Here is an 11,472-nt window from a genome sequence, read left to right as displayed (position 1 = left end):
TTGTATTTCAGTCTTTGAGTACACTGTGTGTGTGTGTGTGTGTGTGTGTGTGTGTGCGCACGCGCGCTGCTAAAGGACTCGATCCAGGGCTTCACACATGCTAGGAAAGTGGTCTGTCACTGAGCTATAGCTTCAGTAAGTACACAGTGCACTTCTGCTGCATATCAGAGCACAGTGGTGGCCCCAAGGAAAAACACTTCAGGGACTGTTTGAATTGTAAACTGAATGAACTGCTGTTTTGAAAGGATGAGTTGACGGTAAAAAGTAGAAGAAATGTAAGGACCAGTGTCGGAGGGTTTTGTGACCATATTAATAAGCTTAGGTGACCCGCTGCAGCCTGCCTTTCTCAGTCTTCAATCTTCCTCACACAAGCCCTTTACCCCTGCCCACTGTTCTGTAAGCACACACTCCTTTCTGCCTTCTCTGTCCTTCTTCTTGTTATTCCTTCCAGGAAATGCAGTGCAGCCCTGAAGCTGCTTGTGATCCCAGAATCAGCAGAGGGAAAGATGGGCCTGAATCTAGACCTTTGGCCCGCGGGACTCTCCTTGTCCCAGCCCTGCTTGAAGGCTGCTGTGAATCACCCCGCTGGCTCCAAGTAAGCCTGACTACCAGCTCCACTGCAGTCTGCATGAGGCTGCCCAGCCTTCCTCTCCACAGGACTCCAGAGAGAGAACACCTTAGCCCTGTGGAATCTTACTGTCCTCTGAGCCAATCCCTATGGAGCTCCTAGCATCTCTGGTGTGCTAAATTTGACCATCTTCCTCTTGAGTGCATCCTTTCCTCGTCCCCTGTATAGTAATGATGACATCGGAAACCACATCAACCAACTACCAGAGCAGACAGAAGAATATAGGCTTGTACCTCACGGCCAGTCTTTGGTTTGTAGCTCATTTTCCATAATACAACAAAACACAGACTACAAAGATACCTCAGAGCAAAAAGAAACTTCTGATAGATGAGACTTTAGAATAGTATAACCATGAAGATATGGCATTTGTGCCCTTGTATTTATGGAAGCTAGAGCTGTGCTGCCCAGCATTTGGACAGGACATGGGAGGAAATAATAGTGTCCAGCACACCTGTGTAAACAGTGCCCATGATCACTGGAGGGACTGATGAGGCATCAGCATCCCATCCCTTGCACATCAGGACGGAAGCTGTGCACCAAGGTGTGTAAACAACAGCATTCTCAGTGGTTCCTGGCTGACTTTTATTGGCTACACCTTCCTGCCTTTTCCAACATCAATGTTTAATTATAGTAAATGATTAAAAGCTTGAATTCTGGGCCAGACTGTCTAGATTGAAATCCCAGTCTGTTACTAGCTATGTGACCATGGACAAATCATTTTACCTCCTTGTACCTGAGTTTCTTCATCTGCAAGATGTGGGCAGTAACTGCTTACCTCAGAGCTATGAAATCAAACAAGGGCTGTATGTAGAGTGTAGTGTCTGTCAAGCACCTCCAGCATTACCTCACGTGCAGTGAGCCCCACAAAAGATGTGCACTGTCAGTCTTCCTAATGGGAGTGGGCCACATGCCATGCTTCCTCTTCAAAGTCATGAACACTCTGGTCAGTCTCCCCAGCCCCTGCACATTGCCTCCTCCCCTCTCTCCCATGGCTTAGTCTTGGCCTCTTCCTAAGAGTGTCTGTCCTATTTCTTACAGTTTCTCAGCTTTCCTTCTTTGTGTTTGGGCCTTGCGCACGACGCTAGCACTCCACCACTGAGCCATAGCCCCAGTCCTTCAGTTTCCTTTTCATTGTCTCAGCTCTTCATCGGATGCCTGAGGAGGCAGCTGATTCAGTGGCTTCAATCGCCACTGTTCCTGCTCTAAAAGGCCTTCTGGCTGAAGGAAGTGCCCAGACAGGCTGGGACCTTGACAGAATTTGAGAGTGGGTGGGTGGAGGGAGCCGGAGCCATTTGCAGAGCTGAGTTAGTCAGAAGACCTTCTTCAGTAGCACGATCCAGGTGTGACCACATGGACTCTGTCAAAGTATGGAGTGGGCACGTGGCAGCTTGGGTAGTGTGCCTCGTCAGGCTTATGGAGATCAACACAGTTCTTTCAGAAGGTGGGCCTTGAGGTCACCTGCTGGAGAGAGCAGTGTTGGTTGCTCTTGTGGTTCTCCCCAGCCCCTTGGGACTCCTCTGCCCCTCCTCACCTCTCTGAATTCTCTAGGCCACTCCCTGTGCAGGTGCCAGGTTGTGAGTCTTGGATCAGTATCCTGACATCTGCTACACTTCCTGTACAGTCAGACTTGTTGGCTAACGGGTTTCACAAAGAAACAAAAACATGCACCCCTGTTCTATCAGAGAAAACAAACATATGCCTAAGAATAGAAATATTAGCTGTTATTGATGGTACTGAGACTGCTAATGATCTGATCTGTCTTCACTTCCCCATGTACTCTCTGCCCCAGCCAGCCTTGACAATGAGCTGTGGCCCTAATGAGCTATGTCGCCTCTTCTGTGGCACTCACTCTTCAGACTGGGAACTCTCCTGTCTACCCTGGCCACTCCCACTTATCCTCGGGTGCTGGCTTAGCTTTCTTGTCCTGTAATTAGAGTCTTCTTTTCCATTCCACAGCACCTGTTACTTCTATATCACATTTTTCCCATATTGAAATTCTTTTACATATCAGGAGATTTCAATTCCACAACGGCATCTCCTTGTCTAGTTGGATCAGCAGTTGCCTGATAAATATGGTATTGGTTGAATGAATAAGTTGGTGGGACTTCTACATATAGTTTACTTGATCCTCGTAGCAGCCTTGTGACGTAGGCCACCCAGGCTTGCTCTTACCCAGAAACTGCCATTTCAAGAAGCCAGGCATCTTGCTGGGGTCTGCACAGGAGATGGGAACCACAGCTCTCAGGCTCCTATGTTTGGGTCTTTTTGTTACTGTGTTGTAGTACTGGGGACTAAATCTAGGGTCTTACACTAGGCCAGTGCTCTACCACTTTTAAAAAAATGTTTTTAAATTTTTATGCAGGATCTCGCTAAGTTGCCTAGGCTGATTTTAAACTTGTGATCTTCCTGCCTTAGCCTCCTAAGTAGGTGGAATTACAGCCATACCTACTATACCCTACATGACATTTGTTCTTATAAAGTATTCCCTTCTTTAAAAACAACATTTTATCTATGGTGGTGGCATATGCCTATAGTCCCAGCATACAGGAGTCTGAAGCAGGATTGCAAGTTGGAGGCCAGCCTAGGCTACATAGCGAGTTCAAGGCCAATCTGAACTACATAATGAGACCCTTTCTCAAAAACAAAAAAATGGCATGTCGAAAAGATAACATAAGAATAGCATTTGTGTTTTTCACAGTTAGAAAATTAGTATCTTTAAGGTACCACATTCCTAAAATACTTTTCCATCATTGAATATTGAATTTCAGTACAGAGAAAAATACAATTTTAAAAACCATAATAAGATTCTAAATTTGAGATCTAAATTCTAAATTTAGGTGTATAGTAGAGAAAAACTGTGTACTTCATTAAGAAATAAAATTTGAGGGGTTTTAGCTCAGTGGCATTGTGCCTGCCTCGCAAGTACAAGGTCCTGAGTTCAATCTCTGATACAAAAAAATAAATAAATAAAATTTGATTTAAATAACAATAGCAGCCAGGTGTGGTGGCTCACGCCTGTAATCTCAGCACTCGGGAGGCTGAGGCAAGAGGATCGCTGTGAGTTCGAGACCAGCCTGGGCTACACAGTGAGTTCCAGAGCAGTCTGAACTACATAGTGAGACCCTGTCTCAAAAAAACAAAAACAAAAAATAATAATAATAAATACATAATAATAGCATAAAATAATAAATTTCACTGTATACAATTTATAGGATACTGAAAAAGATGATTCAAATCACACAGAGAACACTAATGTGTATTAGAGGTGGCTGGACTTGAAAGGGCAGCATTGAATTTGAGTCTCAGTTAAGCGGTTAGACTAGGTGTTCGACATTTGGCAGGTTACCAGCTATATACTCGTTTCCTTACCTGAAATAAGGTAACATATTTACCTTCCGAGATTATTGTAAGAATTAGACATGTGTCTTATACCCAGCATGGTGCCTGGCACATAGTTGGCACTCTTTAAAAGGTGGTGGTATTGACAGTTTTATGTATTTCCATCCAGACTTTTCACTGTCTTGTGTGTTCACACATATGCACATGCACCTTGTGTACACGTGTTCTTTGAAGCACACTTATATTAAATATATCATTGGGTCCTTATGGCAACCCTGTGAGGTAGACAGGGCAGGCATATTTTTAAACCTATTCTATAGACAGAAGAAACTGTAAAGCAAAAAGTAACTTGGCTTTGGTGCTGTACAGTGATCTCTGAACCAGGATTTCTACCTTGGCCTCCTGATGCCAGCCCACGTGCTTTCCCTATCAGCAATGTGCTTCCTTCCCACCTCTACCTCCACACAAGCATGGGCCTTCAAACCTGCCCAAGAGGAAGGTGAGGCCTAGACACAGCAGCAGTGCTGGGAGCCTCCAGACCAGCTGGGTCTGTCTGGGAACTGAGAAGTGCTCACTTCTCTAAAATAACAGACACATTTCCCAATTCCATGGCAACAGCCGGGCTACTGGCTAGAAAATTAAGGACCTTTGGTCATAGGGCCTTTTCGGTGAGGGAATATGGCATAGAATTAATGGATAGAATTCCTGAACTAAATTCATAGACAAGAATAGCCTTCCTCTACATTTTCTGTGGGGCACAGGTGTACCCACATTTCTTTCAGAGTGTAGTGGGTACCTAAAGGGCCCATGTGTGATCCACTGTGCTTAATGCTTAACTATGTGCATCATTTCACATTGTTTCCATCTCAGTGCATGTTTTCTGAGGCTGATATGTACCTGACATTTTGTGCCACAACGTACAGAAGAGACAGGTGCGTAGGGCCTTTAAGAAGCTCTTAGAACCAAATACAATCAGCTCTCAAACAGAGCTCCTCACGGGATTTGGGAGCAGAAGACTGAGTACAAACTCTAACTCATCTGCAGTTATTGGGGGTAGAAGGTAGGGTTCCCCTTGTCCCAAAGGGATGAGGACTTTTAAACTGGTTTTGATAGCCAAGAGCTCCTCTTTTGCCAGGGGCAGCAGGTGGGCCAGGATGTGTCCTGATTGTGGGGACTTCTTCTTGAGGAAGCATTTATGCAGTGGTTGCATGCACGCTGACTTCCTTAGATCACCATAGAAGGAGACTCTCTGTGGCCTACCTCCAGAGCAGGAACTGGCAACTCCTTAGTGAGATTATGATACTTCTTCCCAATTCCCACTGCCCACTGTGAAAACAGGGAAGTTAAACATGTTTTTTTTCATTTCACTGTCTTTCTACATTTTTTTTTCTAGTTTCAAAAACAACTCTTTTTCAAGTTCTGTCTACAAGGAAAGTCTTAACCGTTTTTCCCTTTTGGTGTCTCCTCTTCCATTGGGATCCATGCAGAATAGACCAGGTATTCTGTCTTTTGTGTGTGAAGCCATAAAATCTAATATTGAGTATGCAGCAATGCCCAGAGCTATGCTGCTCCCACAAGAGGCTCCGCAGCCCTGCTGTGGTGAAGAGCAAGTATAAATTGCCACTAACAGAGTTTTCTAGCTAGAGCTGTAAGTATGTCTGAGCAGCCCCTATGGGTCACAGTGCTACCAGCTCTCCTGCTGCTCCTCTGCACTACCTGCCTGTTGGCTGTTTCGCTTATCTGCAGGCCCCCATCACAGCCTGGGTCAGGGAGGGAAAAGGAGCCAAAGCCCCACACTTGGCTTGCAGCCATGATAAGAAAATAGGTGGGTCAGGAGTTGGCACTGGTCTGCATGCAAAGTCAGGGCCAAAGGGACAGGGTTCCTTCCTTCTCGGCCTGTTGCCCCGTGGCCAATGTCCCTCCTCAAGGTCCTGAAGATGAGTGACCTTACATTTTATGTCTACACAGTTTCTCACTATGTTCAACAAATGCCCAGCTTTTTTCCTTCTGATTCACCTTGGTGAAGCTGGGTGTTCCAGTGCCAATGTTTAATTCTTTGAATTCATAGGCTACTGCTGTTCCCAGATGTAACTTGTGCTTAAAACTGTTGGACGCAATAATATTTTGAGATCCTCTGTGGATTCTTTTTATCCATATGAGTATGTGTTCTCTAAAGTATAATCAGATATCCGCTATCATAGATTCCAGAAATAGAAGGAAGAATGCACTAAACTGAGCTGTCAGACACTTGGCTGCAGAACCATGCGTTCTACCCGGTGGTGTTGAAGGTGCATCCTGCATGCTTCCTCCTAATGGCTGCTGTGTGCTCACCCTGAGAATGACAAGTAGACTGGCATCACATCAGCACTGATGAACTTTCTGGGCCGAATTGCCGTTTTTCTGCTCATGTTCAGCTGGATGCTTTGAGAAGGGAGTGGGCCTTTCCCTTCAGTGGGCAGAGAGCTAGCTTCTATTTTAAAATTTCTCAGAAAAGAAAAAAAAAGTCCAGCAACCCAGAGCCTGTGTTTATTGAAGGCTGATCTAAAAGTCTCTCATACTGCGTGCCCCATCAGCCCTCGAGTGCCTCTACTTTAGAGGGTTTAATCACCCTGGTGGGGATTTAGACCCAGGGACTTCAGAGAAATCTTATTATTTCTAACTGCAGGCAAAGAGTATTAAGGCTCCACTCTGGATCAGGGGCATGACATGTTCTATAAGTAATTTATCTTTAACAGGGGAAGGCCCCTACTAGAGTGGCCTAGAAACAGAATTGTAATTGGACACTGGCTCATGGTTCCTCCTTTTCTCTTTCCCTGTCTTGGTCTCCTGCATCTTCTTTCTGTCTTGACCTTTTCCTGCCCATTCTGCCTAGTGTCTGTGTCTGCCTCCCTTTAACATGGGAGCCAGTGCCTGCCAAGGAGAGATAATAATGTTTTTGCACTAAGTGACCTCATCCAGCAGCTTGGCGTAGACCTGTCATCTCTGCAGGCTTCTGCATAGGCATTTACTGTACCCTCTCCAAGGAAGGAGTGGGAGAGGGGGAACAATGCTGTAGGCTCCACAGGCACTCAGCATTCCTAGACAAGAAGAAGTGCAGGGCCACTCTCAGCCCCATACCCAGCCCTCGTGTTTTCTTCCCAGAGGCAGCACCATGGGAGGTCCACATCTTTTTTTGTCAGGGGGGTGGGGGTGGGGGGTGAGATGGCCTCACTGTGTAGTCCCGGCTGGCCTTGAACTAGTGGCAATCCACCTGCTTCAGCCTCACAAGTGCTAGGCTTACAGGCGTGGGATACCATGCCTGGTGAGAGGCTCACATCTTCAGGGATGTTGTGGAGCTCTGATTCTATCTTCATGAGCCCGCACTGCCACCCTCTGACTGGACTAGCTCTCTGGATCCTGTCTTCCTGGCACTGAGGTTTGAGGCTGTCACAAGTTTGTGGATTCCTTCTGCTGTTTGGGGAATATGGTTTGACTGGTGGCAGATCTAAATCCATGTTCTAATGAGCTGGGTTAAAGCAGCCTTCTGCTATCCTCTTCTAATCTAGCCTGCCTGTCTCAGTTCCTTTCCACAGTTAATGATCTCCTATAATGGTTTTGCCTTTAGTTTTGCCTCCTGGGTCAAAACAAATCAATAGTCCTTACAGATATTTAAAATCCATCAGTGTAGAGCTCCTGGGTGCCCCCTCCCGTTTTTCTCCTTCTAGGTGAACCCAGGCTCTGGGTTGCTTGATCAGTACATGGCTGGTTCTCTCATATGTCCTCTTGTCTCCTAGAGATGGGCAGCAGTGAGCCCCTTCCCATCGCAGACAGCGACAAGAGGAGGAAGAAGAAGAGGAAGGCCCGGGCCACTGACTCCTTGCCAGGAAGGTTTGAAGGTTTGTTGCTCCCACAGCCCTCATCAAAGGAGTAACAGAGCAAGTAGGGGTGGAACACACTGGCCTCCCCTACACGGTCAAGCACCTGCTAGGTGAGCAGGAAAACCAGTCTATCAGAGCTGTACGTGGATTTCCTCATATGTCCTGGTGCCTTGTCAGATGTGACCTTACCTCAGCATTTCCTGGAGAGGCTGCTGAGTGGAGAACATCCACATAAGAGGAAGCAAGAAACACAAGGGCTGTGGCTGCAGATGACACCGTAGTCTTAGCTAAGGGAAGGATTGGACTCCTAGAGATCAGAGCTACTTGTGCTGCATAAGTCTGACTCCCTTTGGAAGGGTATGTGTTAAATCATCAGACATTTTGGGGCACTCCATGTGTGTGGCCTGAGGCTTAGAGCTTGGGTTGTTGTCACTGGGTGCGTGATGGGGTGAAGTGAATCACTGGACACCCTGCTGAAGACCAAAAGTATCAGTGTGTCCCCTTCAGCTGTTTTGTTCTTTGTTGTGAGACCTGAAATTGCATCCCGTTCCGAGCCCTCTTCCTGACCTTGCAGGCGCGCCAGTGGTTCTGACAAAAAGAACTTTAGGAGTCAGGAATATTGGATTCCAGTCATTAAACATCCTGACGTGTAAAGTACTAACACCAAAGTGTACACCTTAAGAGAAGCATGTCATTTAAAATACACACAATAGTGTGCCCTCAGTTCACATAGATAGCTTCAAGACAAACTATGGTAGAACCAAGAAACTACTCAGTGAGGGGGCATTTGTTTGTTTGCCCACCCTCACCTCAGAAGTAGAGGACTGTGTTTATGTCGGGGTGAAGGGGTTAGAGGAGACAAAATTCCCCAGGATTTTTTTTTTTTTTAGACAGTGTCTCACTATGTAGTTCAGGCTGGCCTTGAACTCACTATGTAGCCCAGGCTGGCCTCTCATTTACAGCAATCTGACTCAGTCTCCAGAAGTGCTGTGATTACAGGTGTACACCACCACACCTGTCCCTCCAGGGTTTTAGAATAGTTTGCAAATCTATAGGTCTTTTTTTTTTTTTTTGGTACTGGGGATTGAATTGAACTCACAAGGCAGGTGGCAGAACCACTGAGCTAAATCCCCAGCTACAGGTCTTTTGTACTCTCAGTGAACACAGGAGTACGTCCTGTTGTTTAAAGATAGCTTGTGCAATCACCAACTTCTCGTGACTAAGTGTAACAAGAGTTTGGTCACAGTTTAGTCTTCTACTTAATCTATGGGTTTAAGACTAGGCTGTGAGTTCCGTCAGGTCATCCAAACGTTTTTTTACTCCAGGCCGATAGCTGTGTTACAACCGCTCTGACTCAGTACCTAACCTCAAAGCATCATTTGCATACTATTCTGTGTCACACTTCCTGTGGGTAACTTCTAGAAACTTCGTAGGAACCTCTGATGACCTTCATTGTGTGTAGTATAAAATAGAACAGTGCTTTATTCCCCTTTGCATCACCTGTGCTCAACACGGAGCTTGGCACATTGTACCTGCTCAGTAAATTAATGAATGATGTTCATTCAAATCCTACTGCTTCTGTGAGGGTCCCTGGATTCCCCAGATTTCTCCTTTCATTTTCTGTACCTTTTTAAAAAAAATCTGTGTTTATCCTCTGTGATCTGTGTGATGGCACTTACCAGTTCCTCGTTTATTCTAGGGCCATTAGGTTATTTGTCTGTCTTCCCACTAGTCTGAGAACCTTAGAGGGAAGGGACTCACATTTTATTCCTTGCAGCATCCCTGTTATGCAGTCTGGCACACAGTAGGTACTCAGGAAGGAGGTGCTGAACTGCAACTCTTTCTCTGACCTCATCTCTCAAATGAGGAACAGGATGCCTTCTATGTGGCCTTCTTGTTGAGAAACAGATCTGTCATGGCTGGGGAAAGGACGAGTCTTCCTCATCAGCGAGTGCTACAGAGTCATCCTGTGCGTGTTCTGCCTGGGTGGTCAGACTGGGGAAGCTGAGTGACAGCAACGCTTTCCAGCTCAGCTTGCAGCGGGGTGACTCATCTTGTTATTCCTCTCATCCATTTCACCTCTAGATATATACACACTGACTTCTGAATTGCTGGGAGAGGGAGCCTATGCCAAAGTTCAAGGTGCTGTGAGCCTGCAGACTGGCAAAGAGTATGCTGTCAAAGTGAGTGTCTCATCTGGAGGTCAGGCTTTATTTGGCAAATAGTCATTTCTAGCTTGTCCCAAACTAAATGTATTTTATTTTCTTTAATACGGTGGTTCAGTAAGAACCTGGACTCTAAAGCTGTTTTCACTGGATTCAAATCTTGGTCTTTTAACTGGGTAAGTTACATAACTGTTTCGTCCTTTAGTTTCCTCATCTGTGAAATGGTTGTGTTAATAGAGCCTATACATAACTGTTGTGAGAACTAAGTAAGGTAATATGAGTAAAGTGCTTAGGATAATGCCGGCTCCTAATGGGCTGCTTCTTTGTCCTCTTCGTGGGGAGCCCAGCCAGACTGACTCTGAAAGAAACATCTCTTTTTCACCGCCTTCCCACAGTTGCAAGAAGGAGAACATGGTGACAAGAGAGCAGCTTCTGTTCCTTTTTAGAAAGATTGGTAGAGACTGTAATTTCTTTAAAAGTATGCCTAGTGTGGTAAGAACCACAAATGTAGATTGGTTATCAAAGGTTTGATACATTGACAGATGATAGATCTGTTTCTCCCAGCGTGGGTCACAGGAGGACAGACAACCTGGCCCTTGTTCCATGTTCCCTTGGTTTGGCAGATCCTTGGTTTTAGCAGTTCTGCCTGTCTTGTGTCACCTCTCCTCTCTGAAAGCTCCCTAAGGATGGGCTCCTTCTCCCAGCGTGGCTCCACCAGACTTGCTCTGTTACCATTTTCCCTACAGGTATCCAGCTGATAAACCTCAGGCTCAGAATGGAATGTCCAAATACTCTGATCCAAATTTTCTGTAAGACTCCCCAAGGAGTTGTCAATGCTCTGTTCTCCGTCTCTAGTGGCCAGAGCCTGTTACCTCCTCTGAGAAAAGCAGTGCTATTGCTTGAAAGCCTGTCTTCTGGAAAATTCTCCCTCACTTTGACCTGAACTGCTTGGTGTATGAGGCTGAATGGTTCATAGTTCCCCAGCACTGGACCTCATTGCCTGTTCAGAAAATGGACACAGGCAGTTTGCTAATAGATGTGGGCTTATTTAGCAAATTGTAGTTCGATATGTGCTGCAGCGTATTGGAGACTTCTGAGCTATTGTGCCCAGCATTATTGGAACGGAAGGGTGGGGCATCATCATCTGAGGCAGGGCCAGGGCCAGGTCTGCAGAAAACTTGCCCGTAGGCTCTGTTAGGAATGGTCTGGGGCTCTGGATGCGTCCACAGAGATTTTCAGAATCAGCCAGGCCGCCTGCAAACCACCTGCTTCACTGTGGACTCATGCATTTTGGAGTGGGCATTTTCCAGGTATCACCAGGCAGAGGTGTGGAGGGAGGAACCCACAGTTTCACAGGAGAGAAGCCTCTAGGTTCTAGAAGAAGCTGTCTAGGCTAGGAGCATGTACGGGATAGTGAGGGCTTTGAGGTCAGCTCCAGGGTGTGGGCGAATGTTTTATGCTTTCCTGTCTTTGGACAGTGTTG

At 46.1% G+C, this 11,472-nt stretch overlaps 1 protein-coding gene across 9 annotated transcripts in view; it reads left to right on the top strand.

Moving 5' to 3' along the window:
• The window catches only part of Mknk1 (MAPK interacting serine/threonine kinase 1), a 41,498-nt gene that overhangs the window by 12,244 nt on the left and 17,782 nt on the right, over positions 1 to 11,472 (top strand). For 3 of the 9 annotated variants that reach the window (XM_010610226.3, XM_010610224.3, XM_010610227.3), the window contains 2 exons: positions 452 to 595; positions 7,741 to 7,842. In XM_010610226.3, the coding sequence (XP_010608528.1) occupies positions 455 to 595; positions 7,741 to 7,842 (243 nt within the window). In that variant the 5' untranslated portion in view covers positions 452 to 454. The other 6 variants (XM_010610233.3, XM_010610229.3, XM_010610228.3 and 3 more) reach the window with 4 other exon arrangements.

Source organism: Fukomys damarensis, unplaced genomic scaffold (genome assembly GCF_012274545.1).
Source record: "Fukomys damarensis isolate Sample0158 unplaced genomic scaffold, DMR_v1.0_HiC HiC_scaffold_23, whole genome shotgun sequence".
NCBI lineage: Eukaryota > Metazoa > Chordata > Mammalia > Rodentia > Bathyergidae > Fukomys > Fukomys damarensis.
This window is presented reverse-complemented; position numbering and strand designations above follow the sequence as displayed.